We start from the raw sequence: 26,730 nt of genomic DNA on the forward strand, positions 1-26,730 counted from the left end.
CCACCCAACCGCCGCATTCGCGCACTGTGAAGCATATTAATGTTGCTCAAAAGCCGAAAATTGCAGCAACAAAAATCCCGAATTTGTTCTCACGTTCGTTTGGGCTTTTGGATCGTTTTACCCGATTGCCTTACCCTTCGCGTTATGTGAGCCTGATGCGAGCCATTATTTATGTTTTATTTTCGTTGTACCGATCCGCTTGCCTCACGAAGCGAAGGAAGCGCATAAGGGAAAACGCACCAAACACAATATGCACTTGTTCTAATGCATTTCCCTTTCCCAAGTTGATCGCGTCCCGCATTCGAAAATCGGGTCCGGAGCGATTGTCTACCCTGTCCATTCTCTTTTGCATCCCTTTTTTACCTTGCTCGATGCGACGACCTTATCCAAAAAGAGTTTAAAATTTGTTGTTGGTTTGAAGCGCTTCGGTGAAAAAGAAGTATGACGACAAAGTGTGGACAAAGCTGGAGTGGATGAAAATAAAGGCATCGGTTCGATTCGATAAAAACGCAAACGAAAAAGGACACTGGATGGATGTGGACACAAACCGTACATGCGATATGGGTTGGATGATGACTGTGCCTGGGCGAAACAGGTTCGGGAAAGCGACACCACACACCGGTCGAAGTAGAACCGGCGAACCTCAAGAATGGTGCGAAAATGGGATGGAAAGAACAGTAAAGCGAAACATCCGACCGAGGGCATTCACAAACAAGAACGCTTCTCGGTTCTGTTGGCCCCCGGGCGGTCCGAGTCCACGTCCCATTATGGGACGAAATTTCGGTGTAAAGGAAAATCACGTAAAAAGAAAAGACGGTGTCCCGACTACCTTTCGGTGTTGATCCTCGCGTCGTCCTCTCCCCCCAACCAGCCGATGGGAGGTTGCTGGAGGTCGACCGAGGGCCATTTAACTTGTGCGTCGTCGTCGAACCCTTTGACTCACGGGCTCAACATATTTCGTGCGGCTTTTGTACCTTTGAAGAAGGTTGCTGGATGTTGAGTGTGTAACTGCGCTCACTTTCGGGTTTGTGGGCTCTCGTTCGCTTTACCCAGCGTTGCTGTATCTCACCAGAGCCAACCAAGAGTTGCACGACCATCCACGGATACGTGCGTTCGCTGTGTTGCTTGCTTTGGCGCCAACCTGCCGTGCCGTGGTCGGGCCCGTGCTCGGAAACCAGACGGTCCATCCGGAGGAGACCCCAGGGCTGTCTTTTTTGAGTGTGTGTTTCTTTATCTCTCTCTCTCTTGCTCTCGCAGTCTCTTCTGTTGCTCGATGGCTCGTGGGTTTACTGCTCGATCACCCCCGACTGGTTTATTTTCACGCTTTTCTATCAGTCCGTCCGTCTATATCACTGCGAGGCAGTTTCACCAATGCTGTTACTACTGCTTGTTGCTTATGCTCGCCGATGATCTGCATCGGGCACGCGGTTTGGGAGGGTGAGCTGCTTGAGATTCGGACAGGCTCTTCTCTCTCTTCCCATCTACAAATACAAATCTCCGCCTTTCCACCGATGGGTTCCCTCATTTGCACTGCTCGCATGATCCGGCAGTGAGAAGGAAATCGACTTCTCGCTGCCTTTACACATTTCTTATCGCTTGTCTTATCCGCTGTCCGTTGGTTGCAAGAGCGAGACAGCACCATCCATCGCAGGAAGGGTGAGGATGCTCCCCGGGGGTGGAATTCCACTAACCCCGCGTACCCTTCCCTTTTGTCTCTTGGTGTGTCGTGTGATCCAATTGATAATGTTGTGGGGTGAGAGGGGGGAGAGCTTCGTTTTGCTGTTCGAAATGTAAGAAAAGGATGCGTAATGGTGCGTCGTGAGTGTGGATAGAAATGGGAGACACTCTCCGACCAAATCGCCTACCGGTTATGGTTTTGTCCGGCTGTTGCGTCTGTTGGGGAATGCCTCGTTTGTGGCAGAAGAAAAGAAAATACGAACAAAGGCGTAAGAAACATCGGTTAAAAACAACAACCCCCGAAACGCGTCCCCATGTCCGGGTGAATGTTTGAGGATTGCCTGATACAAGCAGCAACATATTACGCATATGTGATGACCCAAGCGTTCGGGCGATGTGGAGTGGGATATATGATTGCTTTTTAAAAAGCTGCACGTGAGCAGATGAATCTTACCGCGTTATGCTGTGAATTATGAGCGCGATAGCGCCCTGCTTTGTCATGAATTGATTATCCTTGAGATTTCTTCCCCTGTCACCCCTTTGGTGTGCACCTTGCATGGTGCCCAATTGTTGCTAACCTGTCGCGCTTGCCGGGATGTGTTTTTTGGAACCCTTTTCCGATTCCTTTTGTTCCCACGAACTTATCATGCGCGACTTATTCTCCTGCACGGAACTTTAAGCGAACACAGAAAAGAAAAGTTGTCCATAACGGTTAGCGCCAAAATGTACGAGCCAGGATTATGTATGATGTTGTGTAATTATGGCTCGGTGTAGCAAAAAATGTAAAACATAGCTATTTTCCGTATATGGACGGCCAAATGTAAGGAATTTTCCGCCGTTCGGCACAGGGTAGATTGCTTATCAAATTAACGTATTGCTGGCCGTAAACCCGTTTTAACGTCTAATTTGAGGGATTGAAAATTTAGCGACCAATGTAAGGCCTTTTAGGAATATTTATTATTTTTTTGGTATAAATATAAAGCGAATTCTTTATCTCTGTGCAAATTTCGAATGGATTTACGTAAACGGATTTTGTCATGATTAAAAAAGTTCAATGTTTTTCTTCATTTATTAGACGAACAACCCAACAAAAAAAATCCCTTTCACGGCCGCATCGAATCGCCAAGTGCGATAAGTACCAGGGATTTGAGCAAAAAAAATCCTCAAAGTCAATGTGAAAGATCGAAACAGCTCAGACATACGGTGCGCTTGCTTGTTATACTTCTGCTTCGGGATACAGGTAAAGCAGAATGGTACATCTCCCGCAAGGAGACCGGCTAGGGACGTGTGAAAGAGTGCGACCACTTCGAAGGTTTTTGTTTCCCAGGAGTCCTTGGCGAAAGATCGCTTTTCTCTGATTAGGAATGCAAAAGGTGTTTCTGAAGGAACAGAAATAAACGAGAACTCGTTCTGTTACCTGTTGCACATGCAGTTTTCACATTGGATAGGGCGTTCGGAAAGCGGAATGATTCGCTGAACTTTAATCCCCCGAGTGACTTCACGCTGAAACCATACAACTGCGGAGAAACGTTCATGAAATACGGCAAGGGATTTTATGTAAAAACTTAATTGCAAACGTTCGATAAACCTTAACGCAAAAAGTTATTTTGAATTATTTAACTGGAAGCCAATGTTGCAGCTGTTGTGGGCAAGAAACGAGTGAATTAAATTAAAACCCCATGGTTCAGTTGCAGCGCGCGTACCGCTTCCGACTCAAGAAACCGTTTAGAGAAGGTAAATCATAATAATAACAATAATGATAATACTAATAATACCCTTCACTTGGGACAGAGACCAGATCAAAAGGACAGAATCACCGTGAGGATCATGATAAAAACCGGCCACTACTAGGAAGAAGCCGCCAATTGCCGAGAACGGCAATGAAACGGGATTCCGACAAGAAGAACTTTAACCGAGACGAAGAGAGAGAAAGAGAGCGAGAGAGCGATAGAGAGAGCAAGAAAGAGTGCGAGAACTGTAGCATGGGATGCTGGTCAGCCGGGGTTTTTGGTCCAGGCTGTGCAACAACCAACGCACCGCAGTTTGGTCCGTCCAAACCGTTCGTGAGACAAGCGACACACAGCAGTAACGCGGGGAAAGAAATTGAGCTGCAAAAAAAAAAACAACAACAACAACACAACAAACCCGACAAGTGATCGTTGTTGGGTCAGGTTGTGGGTATGAAGCCCGGGTGAGCGGGTACGGTGGGCCTAGAAACCGACGGGGCGAAACGGATGCCGGGTCGGCCTGAAATGATCACACACATTCTCTTTGGGCCGTCGTCGTCGTCGTCTCGCAGTCGCCAACCGTCGTAGTCGGAACGGTCGCCGCCAAACAGTCGCCATCATCATCACCATCATCATCATCATCGCCCTTAGTTGCGTGCGGATGGGAAAGGAAGATGCGGGAATGAAGTCGGTTTGTCGGCATCGGGATTCCTTCGGGACGTTTCGGTGTAGCAAGAGCGAAACAGGCAGTGCGAGTGGGATGCAAGAACACGGGGGCTTGAAATGAGCGCAAAAATGATATGAAACAACACACAGAATCAACGGCACCGCAGAGTGGGGAGTTGGGGATGATGGGCAAAGCGATGACGAGGGGTGATCTCGATTGAACCGGCTGGTTAGTGAAGCGGGCGGTTTTGGTGTTGGAGGAAGTGTTGGGGGCTTCTTACCACTCCAATAACCTCCCTCCCTCTCTCGCCTCACCCCACTCCCACCCCTCCCTCACTCACCCATTAATCACACGATTTTGAACGTGTGCTATGAGGAGTGCTGCTGATCATGATGATCGCCCACCAACATCAGTGTGAGTTGGCATGCGAGACGAGGGGGGTTTGGGGGGATGAGCATCGGAAAAAGGGGGGCCGATTTAACATGTTGGGGCTGGGCGTATGTATGTGTACGTCTGTCAGAGGGCTATCCCAAACACGTTCTTAGTGCCGCGCAATTCCCGGCCCCCACGAACCGGAGAGGTTTTTTTTTGTCACGCGCGTGCTCACCGGTTCGCATCTCATCTAATCTCCACCCGCCGCTGCGAGAAGGTTTGCAGGGGCCCACAGTGTATTCATCTCTCATCTGTTGCGCGATGGAGGCGAATCGACGGAATCCAAATGACGTGTTGCCGCATTGATGTAAATGCGCGAACGCGAAGCATATTATGCGAGGGGGATAAAAGCTTCGTTTTTTTTTATCGGCAAGGGGTTTTCCCGAAATCTGCCCAAAGCACACGGTTGGGATGTAATGGTCCTGGTGGCAAAGCTGTTTTTTTTTTTTTGTTTCACGAAGAGGTAATCATGATCGATGTGGTGGAATTATTTTATGTCTCGACACCTCCCTGCCAGATTTAACTTTATTTTGATTTAAAAAGGATGGAATTTGCACCAAAACCGGGCGTGATTGATTAGAATGCCGGGAAGAGGCAGGGGTTCTTGCATTATCGATGGCTATCCCTTTTTTATGGTCCCTACGTGATGTGATAAGAACGATAAGTGTTTTTTTTTTGTTCGCTTTATCTGATGCACTAGGTCAGTACGAATGGTTTGTCCGTGTGAAAGAAAGTTATGAATGAAACCTGATGACTGAAGACATCTTGTGCGGATGATAAAGATCGTATACACTGCTACTAAAGTTGGTTATATAATAACTTTGTTATGTTTGTCTTGTCTTTACAGAATCTGCCGGCAGAAAGAACAGTCCGGACATCAAACAAACAGAGAAAAAGGATGTCAAAATAAAAGGTAACGTGTCCGTTTCGAACTTCATATCTCTATTTTCACCAGTAAATAGTCACATATATAGTCTTGGTTAACAGTAAATCAAAAGACGTAAATTAGTGTTTGTTTGGCACTGACCTTGATGTCCGAGCATAACCGCTTTGTGGTGGTTTTATGCAGTTACTAATCGGGCCGTTGAACCTGAACCGTTTCTGGTCGAAATTACGACCTTTGCGCGTTGGCAGTCGCGCAGAGAAATGATAGTGTCCTTCTGTACAATGTGCTTGTTTTTGATGCTGCTCGATTGTGATAGACGGTTGTTTTCTGTGTTTCCCTAAGCAACAGTAACAGCAAGGTTCTATAAACACAACACCCCACTTACTGTGCAGTTCCTCGTGCGAAGCAAGCGAGATTGGCCTATTCGTCATCTTTTCTTTGCAGCCGCCAATGTTCGTCTATTCCAATGTACACAGCCGGCTCACTTTTCAAGCAGGAAACACTTATCGCTTTGTTTCGCACTTAGAAGACTTCGGTGGAGCAGCAAAACATGCGCTCCCTCGTCTGTGCGAGGACGTTGTGCATTTTTTTTTTGTTTCGAAGAGGTTCACCCGAGTAATGGTGACACCGCAGGGAGTTGACAGTTTTTTTTCTCTATTTTGTTAAAATGTCCATCGCATCGGAATCGATCGTGCGACGTCAGCTTGTCACAAAGCTTCATTTCCCCGTTTCGAAGGCGCTATATTTATTGTTGGTGTGTCCGCGCGTGTTTGTTTTGGAGACCCTCCGGGTTTGGTGGATGACGGAACGTGTGGAAACGACGTGTCTATGATGCCAGCCTTCTTTATAAGTTTTATCAACATTCCAATGGTGAGGAGGGGAAGGGTGAGGAGGAGGTCCCCAGGCAGAGTGTGTCCAGGCGGCGGACGTATGTAGCGTAAGAAATTTGGTGTGTGAGCATGCATAATAAAGCAAACAGTAGTAGCAGAGCACGGGGCGTCTGCTGATGATGAGATCACGATCAAAGGCAGAAGTAGATAGGCTAGAAAGAGCTTTTGATGATCGGACCACGATGTCGGTGGTTCATCCCAATGTCCAAAGAAAATATTACATGCCTAGAGGTGCAGTAAGTAAGACTTTCCAAACGGTCTGATCTGTGGCCACAGAACGCCGGTTAAACAATCTCGCCTGTTGAACGTTCTACTCGATCATGTGCAGTGTATGCCCTTATCAAAGTTTGCCTGTTGAATCAGGCACGTTTAATCGACGAGGCCGTGACGGACTACTGCAGAGTGTGTGTGTGTGTGTGAGAGACAGAAAGAGAGAGCCAGAAATAGACGACGTTTGCCCTCAGTAGGCGCGTAAATTAAATTAGCGATAACGCCACTGCTGCTCCATCATGCCCGAGTCATGCCTTGGCACGAACAGCGAGGAGGAGCACATAGAGGGTGTTTGGGTGGGAAAAAAAAGTCAAATAAAGCAAGACCCGGCGGTTCCTCCATCTAGCTCTAGTGTCAGGGCGGACTTTTCTGCTACGTATTCTTGTGTAGACATCGTGCAAAAATCCGCCACTAGAACACTCTGGGTGAAGCGTGGATAGAGGCAGACACATTGATCTATTTATTTTCCAGCCAGAGAATGCATGCGATTGTGGCCAACTGTGGGGCGTGGTGGGTGGGGGGGGGGGGATCCTGTGTTGGAACAGCTTGTGCTAAATGGAGGGGGAAAAAGGGGATAGAAATTCCGGCGTCTATGTAAAGTGAGCTGATACTGTCGTTCCGGATATTTGCAGGGTTTGAAGGTTCTGGCGTATTTGCATAATTGAAGAATGATTTCAACAGCATGACAGACAGCAGCACCGTGAATAAATGTTGAGTACAAGTATAGTAACTGTCAAAGAGCTATATTTTTTTAGTTAGTCCATTTCACGGACGATGCACGGACGTCAAGTGGGAGTTACACGTTTAATTCGTCGTGGAATTCACTGCATAAATGGAACATTTCTACCTTATAGTATCTCTTTTTCGATCAACGCTGTTATCAATTGAGCTTAAGTACGTTCCACAGAGGAAGAGAACACCGATCGTCTCACACAAGAGGCCATGAGAAACTGTGCAAGATGTAAGTGGTGGGCCCCCGGGCGGGGGGTTTTGAAGTTCCCGCGGTTTGTGCTCTGCGCTGCGTTATCGGGCGCCTACTGAGTCCACTCGGCGCGTATATACATATATTCGTGCGATCAGCTGTCAGAGGGCGCGTTGACATGCTGATTGTTGATTGTTGATGATGTTGTGTATGAGTGTGTCCGTCTATAACTCCCTCTCTCTTTCTCGCTCTGTCTCTCGGTCTCGGTCTCACTATCTCCCTCTCTGTTCGTTTCGTATCTCTGTCCGTTTCGGCTTGATAGTCGAATCGCGAAGCAGCAGTCGCAGCAGTCAGTTTTCAGTCTTTTCGAGTCCGAGCTGGATGAGCAAGCGGCCCCGGCTCGTTGGTTGTGGTGGTGGTTTCATCAACCCCTTTAGTTGGCTCCCACACCGTGTTTGCTGCGATGCTCTGCTACTTTGGCGAGTAGCGTAGCTAGTTCGGTGGATTCTCGCGTGCTTTGCGGCTCTGGTTGATTGATGTTTTTTTTGTTGTTGTTGTTGTTGACTCGAAGCCGTTGTTCGGGGCTGTATCGGTCAAGATCGCGTTTCGGAACATGTTGTTATCGGTTGTGTGTGACGAGGGCTCATCCGTGGCTTAATTTGTGACCGTACTGCCTGACTGGGTGACTGGGAAAAATGGATTGATAAGATAGCAGTGAGCTGGATCAGTTTTTAAATGGTGTGAATCTATTGTTATTGAGTGGAGTGTCTTGAAGATTGAAGAAAAGTAGTTGAGTTTTGTGTTAATACATTATAGGTAAGAAACCAGTGCCGAGGACGACTTTATCTGCACGTTTAGTACTGGAGATTTGATCAAGATCAGTGCCCAAGAGGAACCACTCAAAACCCCCTTCCCCCGTATTCCGTCTAGTCGGCTTGGATGGAACGCGCAATGGCGTGGTTTTTCTCTTTCCCACAGCACCGATCGCAGTACAGTCCGTTGGTCCAGTTGGCTTGCGTGGACTTTGACGTTGGGTTCACCGCTTTGCTTCCTTCGTTGTGTCCCCCCTCCTCCCCCACGGGGTGGTGGTGATGGCGATGGTCAAAAGTGCCTGTTATCAGCGCTTTTCGTCGCGCTTCCTATTTCGCACTGCTAGACACCGTCCGCCCGTCCCCCTGTCAAATGCGTCAACAAAGCGGAGGTTCATCTTTCCCTTCCCTCCGCCCATAAGACGGTGGACGGTGCACTACGACATTCGCAAAGAGATGCGAATCGGGCGATTTTTTGCCACTCCCAAGGGATACGGTTTCGAACGTGACCGACCAGGGGCTGTGCCTGGTGTTGCTGACTGCCGGTACAACCCCGCTCCCAATTTAACACCTCCGCTTAAGGCCGTTTCGGCATGTGTTTGCCGTATCGAGGGTAGAATTTCCAGCGGAAATCGTGGACATCAAACTCGCGGGATAATTGATCATTAACTTGCAAAACAAATGACCCTTAACCTACGAAGCATTTTTTTTTTGGCCACGCGCTAGTAAGATCTCTGTTGCTCACAGTCAGCCGATGTTGCTTTTGGCGTTTGTTTTTCCTGCAACGAATACAATCTTCAGACGGGGTGGGGGTCTCGCACTGTCGCCGAGTGAGATTTCTAGGAAAATCAAAAATAATTTCATGCACCAGGGGTCGGGGACAGTTATAATGTGACATAACAACAGCACGCGTTCGAGCGCGAATGGGTGTGTGTGTGTGCTTGACAGGGACGCGGCTTGAAGGCTCGCGAAAATAACAATCGCGGTTTTTCGATTTTTACGATCGTGTACCCTGGCCCCCCGCCCCCCTAAGCGCCGCTCGACGTGTGCGACAATGAAGCAACCTTCGCATGGGGAAAATGTTCTATTGACACAGGCGCAACGGACCGACGGAGCTTCTCAGACATCAACGCCGAGACGCCGCGTGAATGAATTGGCCTGTCACGATCACCTCACCCTCGAGCGGGGGGTTGGGTTGGGATGTTTATGAGTGTTGTTTAAATTGTCATGTCACACTGGGCAAAGACACCCGAGAAAAGGGGAAACTCTGGTGGCGTTCTGGCCGGGTGGGGTAAGGAAAATAAGAGGACAACCGTGTATTTTACGCTTTCCATCATCCATCTCCTGGCCATCTCCGTCGAAGATCGGAAAGGAACACGCTCCATAGCCATAACGCCACTGCTGATCAGCAACACCAGCTGGCAGGATTTTCCTTGAACTCTGCCTCTGAATCCGTTCCGCGTGGGCAGAGTGTTGTCGAACTTTTGCACGTCCTTCCCCACTTCGCGAGGAACGCATACACCCACCACCTCACCCCTCCCCTAGCCCAGCACCCGGAGGAGGTATTTTTAACCGAGTCAATGCTAACGCGAACCGCGAACGCTTCGTTAATCAATACACCGTGGAGGCGACCAGAAGCGTAACGTTTGCTGACCAACTTCCTTCTCTTCGCTCCAAGGTGTATCGATTGTACGATTTCGATTTACAAACACCGGCACTGCTAGGTGTGTATTTGTTGCGTGACTTGGAAGCGTGTCCACTACAGCGGGCGGGTTGAGCTGTGGTAGCGCGGGCCCGTATGTGTGCATGTATTGCCCTTTTGGGTCACACGCGACCTTGATACAATGGTGGAATAAATTTCAATTGAAAGCACCACCAGAACCAGGACCAGCGGAATTTGGTTTTAGCAAAGTCGACACACACACACAATGTTCTATCGCCATGTTATTACTCATCGACCTAAAAACGGTCTGTCGATCGACCGAAAGCAACACCTTTTTTTCTGGTGCGAGATTAGACACACACACACACAGAGCGTTCCAGCAGTTGCCTGCCACTAGAATGTCTTCCGTTATTCCATACTATTGACTCAGCCAACATTGACGTGCTCTTTATCTCTCGTGCGACGTCCAAGATAAGGACGAGTGCGTCTCGCGCGGTGCGATAGTGGCAACCCCTTTCCAACTGTCAGCTGTGTTTGGCGAAGGGTTCGCGCATTTTTCGACGGCCAAATATTCCACCCCCTTGCCAAACGGAAGCAGCTGTTCCTTAGGGTGGCGGATGATCGATCGATCGCGGTGCTGCATGAATGACGTAAAGCAGAACGCGGGCGTACGTAATTTTTTTGTAAAATGTCAACGAAAATTCGGAACATTTTTCCAAGCCTCCAAGTCGAGGGTTTGGTTAAACTTTAAACATGTTCAAGCTCTGCTTCTGGGGCCGCTTCTCGAGATTTATACAACGAGAAGTAACATCATGCTCTAGGAGAGGTATCATCTTCGCCCAAGCTAAGCTCCCGCGTACATATTCCACGTCTCGTTGAAAGCGTTTAAGCTCAACCGTTTTGACAGTTTTTGGCACGAGAGTTTGGATTTTCCCGTTGATCAGAATGAGGTGGATTTTTGGCAACCGATCGAGCGTTTCGAGCGGATAAAAAAAAAACAAACAACCGGACGAGGGAAATGGGAAGCTGGCGATCGTGCTTCCCGGCCAACACGCTAGCAAACGTTTTGGCTTACGGACACCTCTCAGCTGATGATCAGTTTGCTTCGGCTTTAGAAGCGAGCGCGCTGGGTACATGAACACTTGCTTCGCAAATCTATGGAGGGAGGTACGCATTAAGGGGTTGAGGAGTAATATCCAAATTGGATGCCAAGTCGGAATGTATGTCCGTTTGCCAACCAATCACCACGTAAACAAAAGCCACGTTTAATTTGTGTACAGCTTAAACTATTATTCATACGGCCATTCTCGCTGAGCAGTGGGAATGTTCTGTTTTGTCGTAGTCACCCTACGCTCGAGTCGCTGTAAACAACTCACATTCAATCTACAAATGGCTTCGCGGACGATAGGCGGTCAATTTCGTTGGTTCGCTGTCCTTGGACTTTGCTCTCGGCTCTGATTGAGATGTCCTATCCTCTCCCCTCCCCCTACCTCCGGTATGCGATTAGTCCCGCTTTCCTGCTGCATTATGAAGTTGCACCAATTTAACTCATCTTGCACCGCATATCGGTGACGTTCCGGACATCTCGTCCAACTCCTCATCCTAAGGAAGTTGTCACGTTGTTTCCGTTTGCCGTTGTCACACGGAGCCAGAAGAAGTTGTTCGGTTTCGTAGTCGGTCGTTGGACAGATGGTCATTTGGCGCGTTCAGTGTGTGTGTGTGCTGTGGATGGAAATAGCATTCACCACGCCTGCAGTTACCGTCCATACGATCCCAAAACCCCGAGCCAACACCCCCCTGATTCACCCTTCTCGTGCGTTTGGCATTCGACCACCTTCTCAACGGGCGACCAACTCCCACCACCCCGCCGTCCCGTCATTCAGTCTGAGCAGTGCGCCTCCCCAAGAACTCGAATGACAACCAGCGCGCGTGTTCACTTCTTCTCGTGGTCCCCGAATGGTGCAACCAGCCACCCACATACCTTTTTGCTGTTTGTTGCTTTACTGCTGCTGCTACTCATGATCTGGCGTCCGGGGCCGCAGAAGAATCGATCGTAAAGAAGGAGCAGAGATCCGAAACGATCGAACACAACACAACACCGCAAACAATCACTCACTCTCTCTCTCTCTCGCTCGCTCGCTCGGGGAATCCGCGCGTCTGGCGGTGGTTTGCCGCGTTTGCTTGCGTGCTCGAATTGGCACGCCTGAAGTTGAACCCCGATGCTGAAGCCGTTTTTGGGGTGACGCATGGGCGAGAGTTCGGTTGAGTTGGAGGGGGGAGGGGGAGGAGAATGGGGAGAATGTTATTGGCAACAAGTGGACAAGATTCTGTTGCATTCTGGTGGGGGTGTGCATGGCTGCAGAGTGTGTGAATGTGTCTGTAAAAATTGAAAGGAAATGCACTGACGCGCGGGGATTGTGGTAGCCACCGATGCGAAAAATGGCCAATAAAACAAAAAAATATATTAACGCGAATGCGCGCCTGCCTACTCGCGTTAAAAATGCGAAATAAGCTGCAGTGGAAGCATGCCCGTCACAGGGGACAGTGGGGTTGAAGGGTTGGGGAGGAACCGTTCCTTGTCACGGTTCGCGTTTCCATCGAATGGGGAGTAGATTTCTGCGAAGTTAAACAAGGAACTAGCGCAAAAACACCCCCGCTGAAGGTTGATGAATCAAGCGTTGGACATTGCGTCTAGGAACGGCGTAAATTTTATGCGTCTTAGTGGATCAAGTGTCAGAATTTCCTTTTGAATTCTCTCCCCAAATGCTTCACTTAATGTCATCCGAAAGAATTTTAAACACATCGTCTTGGGCTCCCCCGTCCATCATTACGCGCGGATGGTTTCATTTTCGTATGATCGGCATCGACGGTTCCACACACAAAGCACTGCCACAGTACAACTGGGGCGCCGCCGCACACACAGCCACGTATTAGGGTGGAGGGCGAATGCGCCGGGAGCCCGCGTAATTCTTGCGCACCCCAAACTCGTTCGTGCCACCACGCACTCGTTCGTGTGAGGAAAGAATCAGACGCCCGTCCATTATCGGGTTCCCCCCGATTTTAATGGCGGGCAATATTTTGACGAACTGAGTGTGGTGGATGCTTGACGGGGAGGGGTTGGTATGTCTCTGTGTGTGGTTAGGTGATGTATGAATTTTTGCATGGGTACGTGCAACGTCGCGCTTCTGTCATTCTCCCACCCAACGGTGAGTGTTGGTCAGTTTCGTTCGAAGACTTCGCGTTCGAAATAGCACCCGTCCGCGTCCGAGCGGGCTTAGCGAGCGATAACAGAGCTCCGACACATCGGATGGGGTTTGAAGGTTGGGCTCTCTCTCTCCCCACGTAAGCTTACCAGTCGCCGTTTACGCGACAGGTAAACCTTTGGCGCTACAGTACGCTTGGATGTGTGTGTTTTTTTTTTGCCTGTCTTCTCTTTACACCCCCCGTGTTCGATCGGATGATCGTCGTGTGCACCGGGTTTTTTTTTTCGCTACTTTTGTGCCTTTCGATGAATGGCGCACACCGTTGGCAATTCGTTGCTCCTTCGTTCTCCTGCCTCCCAAAACCCGGCCCACCCTATTCCACCCACCCACTGGGTAGCTTTGGTTGGGGTGCTGCCTTGGGGTTGCGGTGTGCGGTGCGGGAGCTCGTTCGTTGCGATTGCCGATTTTACGAAACCACCCTCCACCCTCGATGCGCGCATTGGTGTGTATGATGAGTGGTTCCCGTAGCGGACACACGGCGCGCACCGTGTGTTGTCGCGGTGAATTTCGCGCTTGTTTTGCGTTGATGACGTGACGTGGGAGACACACAACGCTTGCGTCAACCAGAACCTCCACCCCAAGCGTGTTCACCTTCCCCGACACCAACCCCCGCCCGGGTTCAACCTTCGCGTGGTGTAAAGAAGAGACAGAGAAAGAGAACGAGAGAGGTCGAGGTTGAAATCGCGCGTGCTGACTATTGACCAATGTATGCGTAAACGGTTGTTGTTTTTTTTTTCAATATGTGTGTGCGTTTTGTGTTGTTTATTCGAGAAACTACGCTTCTGGGCGAGCGCTCCGATGCGAGTCGGTCGATAATGGAACGCTGGGAGTGAGGGTGGACTGGAACTAGGTGTTTGGTGATCGCGAGTCCATAAATGACGGTCATCCCCTAATCTCGCAGTCTCTCGTCTCTTTCCACCGCACGCGTGACACAGATCATACGCGGGCACATGCGATGTGTTACACACATACAACGAGCGTGTGTGTGTGTGACCGGGGCAGATGTTTTCTGGTGTCGCCTGTCGGTTGAATTGGTGATCGAGCGAAGCCGCGCGGGGGTTTGGTAATTGATCCGTTGGCTCGATCCGCGAACATGCACGCGAAAAGCGAATGGAAATTTAACGAAGCAAACGAAGACTTATACGCCGTCCGTCGTGTTCTGCATGAAACACTCGCCAATGTCTCAAGAAAAAAACATCTTTGGAAAACATCCGATTCTTGCTGGGAATGCACTTCAATGTAATGGAACTGTTATACACCCTCGCATACATTATATAAGCGCACTATATTAAGCAGTTATGAAACATACAATACAACGTGACATTGACAAAGATCGTTTTGGTTCGAACTAATCGCATCACAGCATCACTGCAATCGCCGTTAAACAATTATTAAGCAACCGTTCGTTCGTTCGTTCGATCGTACGTCTGGGTCTGGGGTTGCAAATGCTTGCATAAGTGTTAAACCTGAACCTGATCGGCCCATCGTCCCGTCCGTAGCGTCTACTGTCATCTTAACCCCCGCACCCCCACCCTCCTTTGCATCCGGATGTTCTGAGCACCGAGAGCACAATACGCGCTCCAAGTGCGAATGACGTCAGCGCAATATGGTGTGGAGAAGCTCGGGATGAGGTAATTCCCTTGATTTGCATTTTGCGCAGCTGATGTCGGAGAACAGAATCCGATGGGTGTGTGTGTGTTGTTGTTGTTGGGTGTATTGCGAGACCAGCATCGCCCAGCAGTGTTTTTTGTTGCTGTTTATTGAACGGAAACGATCCGGTCACACGGAGTTCCAACCGATGATTTTCGCGATGGTGATGATTCACTTCACTACTTGCCTGACGCAAGATAAAATCGTGGTATGCGGTGGAATTGGGGTGGAGTGATCGGGATGTAAACACACCGGGATGATTTTGGGGTGTGTGTTATCAACGCACGAAATGCAATCATACCGCGGCAAACATTCCGGCGGTACGGCGGTGATTAAATGGATTTTCTCTGCCACTTATCTATCCAACCCCTCGAAGTCGGTTTTGCCGTGCTGTACTCCGTCGCTTTCGCGAAACACAATGTGTTGTCGTAAGGGAAATCCCACGACTTAAGAAAAGAGTAAAACAATAAACAGCAAGTCGAAAGCATAAGTCACGCCAACATTTTCGTTGGAACGTTCGCGATCGCGGAAATGCACGGCGAACCGATCCGATAACTGCCCGATAACGAACACCGAAGACGACATCGATCGACAGTGGACTTTTACTTTTGTCCCGCTTTTGTTTGCTTATCTCATTCGCTCTCCTGGGTTGGCCAGAGTGTGGTGTGTGTGTGTGTGCCGACTGAGTGGGGTAACATTGTGTTTAGTCTTGAGCCAGGTTACCAGGAGATTACCAACTTTGAACTAGATTTAGCAGAGTGTCCAAAAGGATTTTCTTGAGGCGTTTCGCACATTCGCCAACTCTGAGGTAGAACTCGCCTTTGACGTGAAGAACGAGTTTGCTCGTGCCGCCACATACCAAGAGCCGCCCAGTCTAACGGGTGCCATTACCCGGACCTCACCTTCTCATGTAAATATTTTGTTGGCGCTCCTCTGCAGCTACAGGAGCAGCAACACCCGTTTCGTTTAAACCAGTTTCTAGTGCAGCCCTTCGACACAGCAACCAACGAGGCGGGAGCCGTGTGTTTGCCCCCCTCTCTGTGCCTTTGGAAATGTGTCGTTTGTAGCGAGCATTATGGATTCAAATCATGGCGCAAAAGAAATCCCTTCCGCTCTAGCACTGCAGTCGGCATGGATGCATCTTGTGCACGAATCAAGCCGAGTTCTGCCCGCAGTTCGCACTGCCTGTCACTGGTGGTGGGTGTCAATTGGCGTAGATTGATGGTGGTTTGCTCCTTTTAAAGCCATGCGTTACTGCGTTACACCGCGACACCGCGACACCGTGAGCTGCACATCCATTATTGCTTTGTTTACTACAACGCCGATGCTCCTAAATTAGCTGTAACTCCAATTCATTTATTCCGCATATTCTGCTCGCAAGGTCACTAGTAAAACCTTTTGCACACTGGGTGTTGTAAACCCTCAAACACACTAATCAATGAATTCGGGGTTGGAATGTTACGGTACGCGAGTGATGGCTCACGTACGGACAAAGGTTAGCGTTTGTGACCTGTATGCCTTGTAGTTAAAAGTCGCAAACAGACGCGTGTGGATGTTTTTTAGTTTGTTTGTTAGTATGTAGTTACAGTAGCACTACAACTGTGAAGGGACGTCCTTTCGTGATCTCTTGTGCAGGAGATCTTGCTGTTCCTTCGATTATCTCCCGTTGTACTGATCTTTGTTTTCTCTTTCTCTCTATCATGCTATCAATCTAGATGATCCAGGTGGTGGTGGACGTGGTGGAGGTGGAGGGAATGGTGGCGTTAAACCCGCTATGGAAATAGCAAACCACCGCACCGAAGGCAAAGCGACGTCAGTGAGTCAGCGGCAACAGCAGCAGTATTTGTCCAACGCAACGCAAAGCACCAACGGTGATGGTGGCGGAGAACGGCAGGGTCAGCTGACGACGGGTGTCGCAGTAGGGGTAGCAGCAGTACCGACTTCCACGACCAACACTTCCAGCACGAACCTCAAGTACCTGCACAAGAAGTTCAAGCGTATCGCCAGCGCCACGCTCGCGGAAGAGGAAGAGCAGCAGCAACAACAGCAACTGGCGGTGACGGCGGCTACAATCACATCGTCCACGACCACATCGACAGCAACGATCACTGGGAACGGGCGACCGGGGCCCGAAGTAGCAGATGCCGTTGCGTCAGCAGATCAACCGTTGGTGGTGTCCACATGCTCAACAAACTCGTTTCCCCCAGCCGGGCCGACGTCGGTACGATCGTACGAGCTGAGCACCGTCGAGGCGAGCGTAGCATTAGCAGCGGAGCGAATCGCTGCAGACCGCTGCGTCGGTGATGAATCGTCGCAAATTGTGGCTGCCGTGTCGACGGGCAGTAGCAGAAGCGGCGTGACGACGGAGGGCAGTGATCGGGTGCTCTCCGTGCACCATCACCCCGTCTCGTCCAGCGTACCTGCGGACAAATTTGGTCCACCGCCACCACTGACGGCTGATAGGGGAGCGGCTCTTATCGGTATCACTGCCGCGTTCGATTATCACCAGCAACAACAGCAACAATATCATCAACTCCATCCATCGCTGCATCCTGGAGTGGCTGCCATTGCTTCGTTCCCTCCCCAGTCGCTACTCGTGCATCCGCACCATCCGCTGCTCTTTGGCCATCATTCTCAGGGGCCATCTTCGGCGCAGCAACAACAACTCCGCCATCCTACCAGTGCAAACAGTGCAAACGACAACATCAGAAACAGCAGTAGTAATAGTAATAGTGTTAGCAGTAACATTAGCCTCCACAGTGGTAGTAACCTCAGTGCTAACGGTGCCGTGTTGCTGCCGCCAGTGGCGCGCGTACCATCGTCCGGGTCGGCGACGTCCCAAATTGACGATAACTGTGATTTAGGTGTCGCATCGATAGCTGCGTTGACGAATCGTGCCGTCGACAAACCTACCGCGGTCCAGTACGTTGTGAGCTATCCAGCGTCCCAGCACCATCCGCATCCGTCTGCGCTGCTGTACGCTAACGGTGGCGTCCCAACGGTGGCGGTTCGATCGCAACACCCCGGCCTATCTTCGTCTTCCGGTGGTTCTTCGGGTTCTCCGTCCCCACCAACGGGGGTGCCCAATGCCAATCTAAGCACCAATACCATCACCAACAACGGCAACGCGACCATTATCAGTACCAACCACGTATCGGCGACAGTGGTCGCGAACAGCAGTGGACCGTCAGCCGTCACCGTGACACCTACGGGCCGGTACGTCTGTCCGTACTGTCAGATGAACTGTAGCAAACCGTCGGTGCTGGAGAAACACATCCGACGCCACACGAACGAACGACCGTTCAAGTGCGACCTGTGCGAGATCGCCTTCAAGACCAAGAGCAATCTCTACAAACATCGCCGGTAGGTAGCGTTGGGTTGGAAAAGATTTTGAAAGGTGCTTCTGGAAAGTTGGGTTTTATTTTGCAGCGTAAATTATAATCCAACACACTGAACAGTGTCAGACCGTGTCGTGTGAAAAGGCGGCGTACAATGCGTACAACCTATACGTCTGTACTTCTCATTCCATTCGCATCGAGTGATCTAACATAGGCTTGCGGTTTGATTGCGTTTCTCGTGACGCATTTCCTTCCTTATCAGTGGAGCGTTGTGTGTTGTTTGGCGCAATACCAGCAGCTGTGAGAACGCGTTTTACTTCGCGTCGGAAATATGTACCGACGGTGCAAGGGGTCCTCGTGAAGAACTCGTGACAAATAGCAAAACTATTTGCTTCATGTACACTTTTCAGTGTCTTATCCGATTACAATCATAGATTTTTTGTTGGTAGTCTAGATGTTTCATATATTAAGCATATATTGTTTTGCAGCTCCCGTGCGCACGCATCCAAAAGCCAAGGAGAAGATACCTCCGGGTTGTCCCTGCTGGACGAGGACGGCGGTTCTCTTGGAGGGTCCGATATAGACGATAAGGAGCTTAGTAACAGCGGATCGGAAATAGTAAGTTCACTAACCTTCCGCACTACGCAACACAGGAGTCTGAATTAATGTGGATCGTACGTTTCAGATGAACTATCGAGGATCACCGATGGATGATCGCGTAAACTCGCCCCAGCAGCTGCTGATGGAGAAACCCTATAAACCTAAATTCCACAATGCTGCTTTGTATACCCGGTTTGATAACAAACCTCACATAGGATTGATCGGAGGAAGCACTTCTGGAGCTCAGCAACCCGCGGGACCATCGGTTATTGGCGGATCGTCTAACAGCGTAACTCCGACGGTACCTCACTATTTGGTGAGTGTAATTAGTAAATTCAGGTGTAAAGTATGGAGTAAATAACCGAGAGCATGTTTTCGTTTCTAGAACGGTCAAAATGTGGAATCACTCGAGCAGCACATCTCGAAGCTGATCTCGCAAAATGAAGCCATCGTCGAGGTGGTGGAGGCGCCGCTACAGAAAAAGTACCACAAAATAACCGGAATCAGTCGCGGCATTTCAGTGAGTGGTTCAAGCACAGCCGCTACATCGAGTAACTCCGTTTCGGCGAACTACAATACCAGTGCTGGTGTTGGTGGTCTGCAGCATACGGCTGTTAGTCAGGACAGTGCGCCTTCTCGTTTAGCAAATGCACTGCTCCACAAGCGGCAAACCGAAGAGATGCAGCAATTGCAATTCCAGCAACAGCAACAGCAGCTTCACCAACAGCAGCAGCAGCAGCAGCAGCACTTATTACAACAGCAACATCAACAGCATCAATACATAAGTTATGTGCATCAGCATCAGCAGCAGGCACAGCCAAATGTGATAAATTTAAACAGTAAACCGGTAGTGACGCCGAAGTCGATGGTTGCCTTACAGCAACAGCAAATGGTTCCGGCACCCGGGTCAATGATTGCACTGGGTGGTATTCCTCCAGTGATGGGAAGTCATCTACAGCAATCCCACCATCTATCGAATGGACCGGAGAGCGTTGTTGTGCCAAGCGGTAGCAATAGTTCCTCAATGGGAGACGGAGCGATCCATTTTCAACCGTTGAATCTTACCAAAGCAAACACAGCTGAATCTGTGCAGGTCATCGCTAGAGCTTCGGTTCCCACACCTACTCCCACTATTTCTTCGTCATTGCTGGTAGCGGTCCCGGCACCCACACCACCGGAAGAATCGCCAGAAGGGATCCAACAGCACCATCCCTTGCCTCCATACCGAAAACGCACACGTGAACCATCGCCAGTGGTGATTGTTGCGAGCAGTTCTTCTACCTCTGGATCACTGTTGTCGTTAACCACCGCTTGCACTACTACCGCGACTTCAATAGCCGCTGTAAGCACAGTTGCATCCCAGCCACCTCATGTGCCGTTGCACATTCAAGTATCGACACTACCATCCACTCAGATAACCTCAGCGGATCGACCACACCGACCGACACCTACACCAACTCCTCCACTAACCGTTGCCAACCATCCACAAAATCCGGAACGCTCGATCATCAAGGATCTACTGTTGAACTCACGTGGTTTCGGCGTAGTGCAGAATCCGGATGGTGAGAATGGTGAAAATCTGTACACGTGCAAAATGTGCAACGTATCGTTCCGCGACGTGGATTCGCTCAAGTATCATATGATCCGTTACTGTCAGGGCGGCGGCAGTTCACTAAACAGTCCTTCGGCATCGTCTAGCGCACCGATCAGCCCGGTTGGTTCACCGTCGGCTGCATCCTACATTCGTTCGAGGTCCGTAAGCAGCTTGAAAAATCTAGCCCGTTCTTCACTAAATCCACCGGCAGGACGGAATCCATCCTCATTATCGAAGCTTGCCAAATCCCAGCTTACGCGACCGAAAGTGAAACCGGAAAACATTACCCTTCCGACCGCCGCTGATTCACCGTCATCGTCATCATCTTCATCGCAAACTGTCGCTAGCGCATCAGGATCGAAAACATCAGGTGTTATCGATACGGTTCAAAACCCTTTGCCCTCTCCAGGACCATTGCTTGGAAACACACGGTTAGTGGAGAGTGGAAAGTCGCCGCGTAAGATTAACTCTAACCCTGACTCGAATGAAGGATCATCAAAGCGGGCACGTGTGGGTACGGTTGATCCGCCCACATCCGAGGCGATCGCGTCCGGTTCTGGTGCTAGTAACAATCTACAGTTGTTTGGCGGTGAAGTCGAAGTTGTTGAACGCTCCCGTGAGGGGGAACTGAAGACAACGGACAGCGTAACGGGACCGATGAATGTGCATCGTTATGGCTCCGGTGGAACGTACATGCAGTACAACAGCAGCGTGGACGTCGAGGACGACGAGTCTCATCAACGAGAGCTTCATTTCCGCCGCACGCTGCATTCCGGTGGAACGTTAATGGAGATTGCAAAACCCACAGAATCGCCTCCAACCGTTCGTCCGCGATCAAACACGATCGTAACCGTTGCACCGAAACCGGTAGTAGCACCACCAACACACTTCCATTTTCCTCCCATCAATTCCATTACGGCGTATAACCCGCTAACGTTGCCAGCGGCTCCTGCTCCAGGCCAAGCATCCCAGATAGTGCACGGTGGAAAGCTGATTCCATTCGTTCAAGGTATTCCCGGACCGAATACACTTTCCTCCGCCAGCCCACAGATGGATCTGATGCCTTCGACACGAACTAGCCAAAGTTGTACGAATTCGCAATCGCTTCTAACCATCGTTGTGCCTGGGACTACCGTGCCAAGCATCAATGCCACTGGTCTGAACATCGACGCTAGCTCGATGCCACACTATAAACCACACCAAATAGGTAGTTCTTCTTTGCTGGCTACGGTTGGGTCTCGAGGCCCTTATACTGTAGCATCCGGTGAACAAATGCCTCCCGTGGCCGTAGAACAGTCCAAGAAAACGGGAACACCGAAAAATGGGCTCAACCGATCGGAAATTTGGTCACCGGCGAAACAACAGTCACTCGATTTCAGCAGTCCTTCGCCTCCCGCCCCCAAGAAAAGCTTCAACTTCACCCGTATGGCCGATAATATAAGTCCCCGAAAGCGAGAGATGACGCCTGTTTCGAAGCCGGACGAAGTGCGCCATTTCCACTTCGAAACAGTGATTGCCAAGTCGGATATTTTGATTAAACCACCACCACCGCCTCCACCACCGGCCGTGTCTGCCTCTCAAGATGGAAGTACTTCTTCGGCACAAGATAATGTAACAGCTCCACCATCTAAACCGAATCGATTTCTGCGACCAAATACGTTGCCACTAAAACCAGGAACGTTCACGCCGAAACGCCATCACGGTATTACGCCCACAAACAACACGATGCCACTGATCTCTCCCGAAACGCCGCGCCCATCGAAGAGTTGTCGCGAACTTTACTTTAACGGGCACGCGTACACGAACATCGGATTGAAATCGAGCACGAAACCGTTCTACTGTACTGTCAATAAGACTCAGCCGTTCTATTGCCAGACATCGAAGCAACTCTCCATGTACAGCAATTGGCAGGTGCACCCGGAGAATGATCCGCATCCGCTTGGGCTAAAGCAAGTGACGGTACTGTCACTGTACGACTCTAACCAACATCGTGATCGACGGTACGCAATTGCCGGTTCCAAGACAATCCCTCTGACTGTCGTTAACAGCAGTAGTAGTACCGGTTCCGGTAGTGGTAGATACAGGGGAGAACCCACCTCCTCTGCAGCTCCGTCATCCTCGTCATCGTCGTCTTGCGAGTTTAAAGTTCGTGTAAGTCCGGTTGAGGTGAAATCGAACGTACCTTGTCCACCGGCCTACGTGCTGGCATCACTAGCATCGCAACAACCGACCAACTCTATGCCCCCTACGACGGTGTCTAGCATCGGTGCTTTCGATCATCAGCGCCGCTCACTGTCGCCGTACAGCGAAAAGTCGAAACAGTCGGAAATTCTCATCGGTGGTGATACTCGGCATCCGTCACGCAGTGCCTCGGCAGAAAGAGCACTCTCCGGTGGTTTCGAGAGCACCGAAGAGTACACGTACGTGCGAGGACGAGGTCGCGGAAAGTACGTATGCAACGAATGTGGCATACGGTGCAAGAAACCTTCGATGCTAAAGAAGCATATCCGAACGCATACTGACGTTCGACCGTACTCGTGCCAGTACTGCAGCTTCCAGTACGTAGAACCAATAATCCTCCTCCAATCTGGTATTTCGTTTGACTCATTCCGACGCATCTCTTTTATTTCTTTAGCTTTAAAACGAAAGGAAACTTGACGAAGCACATGAAGTCGAAGAGCCACTTTAAGAAGTGTAAGGAATTGGGACTGAATCCGGTACCTGTGCATGTGGACGATGATGGTGCCGATATCGATATCGAAGGAGACCAACAGTCGATTTCCAGCGAGCGAACATCAACAATCCCGGGCGACTCGGATACTGCTACTGACACCGATGGCGATGACACTGATGACAGTGGTAAGTATCTTTAAACGGTGTCTTCAAAAACATTTCCCCCTCGAAATTTCTCATTTCTAACGGTGTTTTGCTTCTCGTTTTCGCAGAAGAACTTAAAAGTCGTTTACCGGAGCACGAGGCTGCCGAAGGATTATTATCCCTTTCGATGACGCGTCCAACGTCGGCTTGCAGCAGCACAGGGCAGCAACCTGGTGCTCCGGGAGCTGGCGGAGAGCCGGAAGCTGTCGCTGAATACATAACGCAACATATAAATTCTTATCTCACACCGGAACAACAACAGAGGCATGGTTACAACACTGCTAGCTCTCCAAAGCTTCGTCCCCAATCGCCATCGAGTACAACGAAGACAGAGCCACCGAGGCGCATCATAACCTACGGCGGTGGACCAAAGGTGGAGTTTAACCTGCTGAAACACGAGCAGTACTATTCCGATCCGAATGTGGGCAAACGGCGTCGTGACGGCGACCGACCGTTCCCCTCGGCTAGCGACGAAGCGGCTGCACAAGCCGGAGATGCGGACGATGAGGACGACACAGCGCGACCAATTGATCTGACGAAGAAAGCACGCCCACAATCGGTGCAACCGAACGCGTCGGTACAGCACGGACCGTATGACCGTGCACCACAGCAACCACTCGCCATGGTAACGCCGTTACAATCGCAGCCAGCTTCCAACAGTTGGCATCATCCGCCGGCGCATGTTCGGTACGATCGTGAACAGATACTGCAACCGCATCACGAGAACAACTGGCCTAATCCCCAACAGCAACAGCAGCAGCAGCAGCAGCAGGTAATTGTACGTGTATCGGATGTGCTAGCACCGATAACTGGTGCGGCCAACCTGCTAACTACCCTTGTCTCAAACACGGACAAAATTCCGCTAGTGACCGGTCCGTTCGAACCGACCGGCGGCGCTACACCCGGTGGTGCTGGTGTTGATGAAAATGCATACTTCCACGAATACCTGAAGGAGCGCGCTTTGCAGGACACGCGAATCAAGCAAAGTCAGATGAAACCCAACACCAGCAGTAGCATTGCGATGAGGGAGAGTCCGATTCCGGATCCGCTTTGTAATCCTGTTGTTCGCGAAGTTGTATCGCAGCGTCGCGAAGAAGAAGCCTACAGTCTTGCTGCCCGCGTGGCAGTTCCAATCATAGCCGCTAAAGCAACACCTCCGCCAGCAGTTATTCCACCACCGGGCTTGGGAGCTACCATACCACCCGTTTGTCCCGCGACGATACCAGCTAATGCATCCTCCAACACTACCTGTTCGACAGCCACTGCGGTAGCAACGACATCTACCGAGCGTGTTTATCGAATCTTCAGCGGCAAGAACGAACGACACCGGTCTTCACCGCTAGCGGTGGAACCCGCAGTAAAACGCGAGTCGAAAAGTCCTTCGGTAGGAGTGGAACTGGAGAAAGACAAAACAGTTGGCGAGATTGTTCCGAACAGCGCTAAGCCCGCTACGATCAGTTCTGTACGAATGATGGGCAACGATTGTCCGCTGGTATCGGAAAACGCATCACCAATGGACACGCTGGCCGAAATCGCCGCAGGTTCACTGAAGCTCGATGTGTCTCGCGCACAACCGGTGGTCGAATCGGAAGCTGCTGCAACTTCCCGTCCTAGATGCAACAGTACAAATTCTTCGCACGCGAAAGCAGTCGTTCCTCCCGTGCCAGAAAGCGCCAAAACGTTGGCCTCCGAGTACCTGAAGCTGGCACAAGCGGTAACGAACGTTCGTAAGCGTACGGAAAGTGAGAGTGCATTGGGTTCACTAGGCGCTGGTGTCGTATCAACTGAGCAAGAGACACTTGCGGGAGGATCGGAAGGGACGGCGGCTCAAGTACCCGCCGCAGTTTCGTCGGCCTCTCAACAACTACAGCAGTCTTCTTCGGGCGGAAATCTTCCGGCTCCGGTGGCACCCGCTGTAGCGGCACCACAACCAGGCTCGGAGGTCGGTGCTGCCGGCAGTATTGTGGCTCCTGCTCGTAAAGTGGTCGTGGTTGGGGAGGAAGGCTTCAAAACCACCGGTGTGCGTGGGAACGCGTCTGACTTTGTCGGTACACCGCCGAGTGCCTTCGCGTCAATGCACCAGGAAGATGGAGGACGTCCGGTTTGTGAGGTGTGCAACAAAAAATTCCACAAACAGTCGCAGCTCAGCATTCACATGAACATCCACTACATGGAGCGAAAGTATCGGTGTGAACCGTGTGGTACCAGTTTTCGATCACAAGGGCTCTACCTAAAGCACGAACGGTCGGCAACGCACCGTAACAAAGTCTCGATGACGACGACGTTTGGTGTAGCCACGGACAGCAACCCCCGACCGTTCTATTGCCGTGACTGCGAGGTGGGCTTCCGCATTCACGGCCATCTGGCGAAACATTTGCGCTCCAAGATGCACGTCCTGAAGCTGGAGTGTCTGGGGAAGCTGCCGTTTGGAACATACACCGAGATTGAACGATCCGGCACAAACCTCACTGAGATCGATACGTCAGATTGTGAGAATTCGCTGTCCAGTTTGAAGCGGCTTGCAACGCGCCTCAATGTCAAGGATCCTGCAAAGGTGCTACCTGGTGGAGGCAATGGTACTCACAGTAGTAGTAGTAGCAGCAGCAGCAGTAGCAGCAGTTCTTCAAGTAGTTGTGGCGGTGCCGGCACTGCCGGAGGAACTAGCGGCAACGAAACTGATAGCTGCGAGGACAACGAAGAGGACGCTTCCCAGCCACCGATGACAGGGATGAATGGGATGAATGCTGAAGTTGTTGATCGCGATGAGGATCAACAGCGGAACATTAATAACAACGTGAAGCGAAAATCGGATGATGCAACGGGTTCCGACGATACCGAAGCAAAGCGTGTCCGGTACGTGACCGAATTGGAAGGAACTTCAGTGGCTCCTAACCAACCCGCAGCAGCACCGAAACATTGCCTATCGGTAGAAGGAGCTGCGAGCAGCAATTGCTAGTACGAAGGCGATGAATACCAGTTGATACTACTACTAATACCAGCACCACCACCGCCACGCCAAGATGGTGTTCGGTAATGGTGGACTGTGATGCAGTTTTAGCTCGATAAGTGCAGCGTTGTGCCAAGCAAGCCATGAAGTGGATTTTAAATGCAAAATTTAGAATAGTTTAGTGTTCTTTACTGGGGTCGGACACCTTGATTTGATCAACCCGTTGTCGAATAGGTTTTAAGCAGTATAACAATAGCAGAATAATACTAGCACAGCCAAGTAAAGATCGGTTCCAAAAGTGGTTCCGAGGTGTGATAGAAGATATACCGCTAGTAGTACGGTGCGGTTGCGTTCCGTGTTCCGGGAAGGTGCGTGTCGTAAGCTCATTGCATAAGAAACATCATTCAAGCAGATATACGTAGAAGCAAGAACCAACACCGTACACAAACGATACAGTGAATTGAATCAAGCATCGCTATCGAATTCCTGGACCTGGTCTGGATGTAAGGAAAGTCCAC

The 26,730-nt window shown here is 50.4% G+C and overlaps 1 protein-coding gene across 1 annotated transcript; it reads left to right on the forward strand.

The window, feature by feature from the left end:
* Positions 1 to 13,088: 13,088 nt before the first annotated feature.
* Positions 13,089 to 26,221, forward strand: LOC128713284 (uncharacterized). The gene is made up of 8 exons (XM_053808143.1): positions 13,089 to 13,108; positions 13,774 to 13,880; positions 16,572 to 18,219; positions 18,683 to 18,812; positions 18,880 to 19,110; positions 19,180 to 22,946; positions 23,024 to 23,247; positions 23,334 to 26,221. Exons 1-8 carry the CDS (start codon positions 13,089 to 13,091, stop codon positions 26,219 to 26,221), a joined length of 9,015 nt encoding a protein of 3,004 aa, XP_053664118.1.
* The last annotated feature ends 509 nt before the right edge of the window (positions 26,222 to 26,730 follow it).

Source organism: Anopheles marshallii, chromosome 3 (assembly GCF_943734725.1).
Source record: "Anopheles marshallii chromosome 3, idAnoMarsDA_429_01, whole genome shotgun sequence".
Classification (NCBI taxonomy): domain Eukaryota; kingdom Metazoa; phylum Arthropoda; class Insecta; order Diptera; family Culicidae; genus Anopheles; species Anopheles marshallii.

Excerpts from the sequence above, each read along its gene's own strand:
- LOC128713284 (XM_053808143.1), top strand. The coding sequence starts at position 13,089 with ATGTATGAATTTTTGCATGG. Across the intron at positions 13,109-13,773 it reads ATGTATGAATTTTTGCATGG|AACCTCCACCCCAAGCGTGT; the intron begins GTACGTGCAACG and ends TGCGTCAACCAG. Across the intron at positions 13,881-16,571 it reads AGAGAACGAGAGAGGTCGAG|ATGATCCAGGTGGTGGTGGA; the intron begins GTTGAAATCGCG and ends CTATCAATCTAG.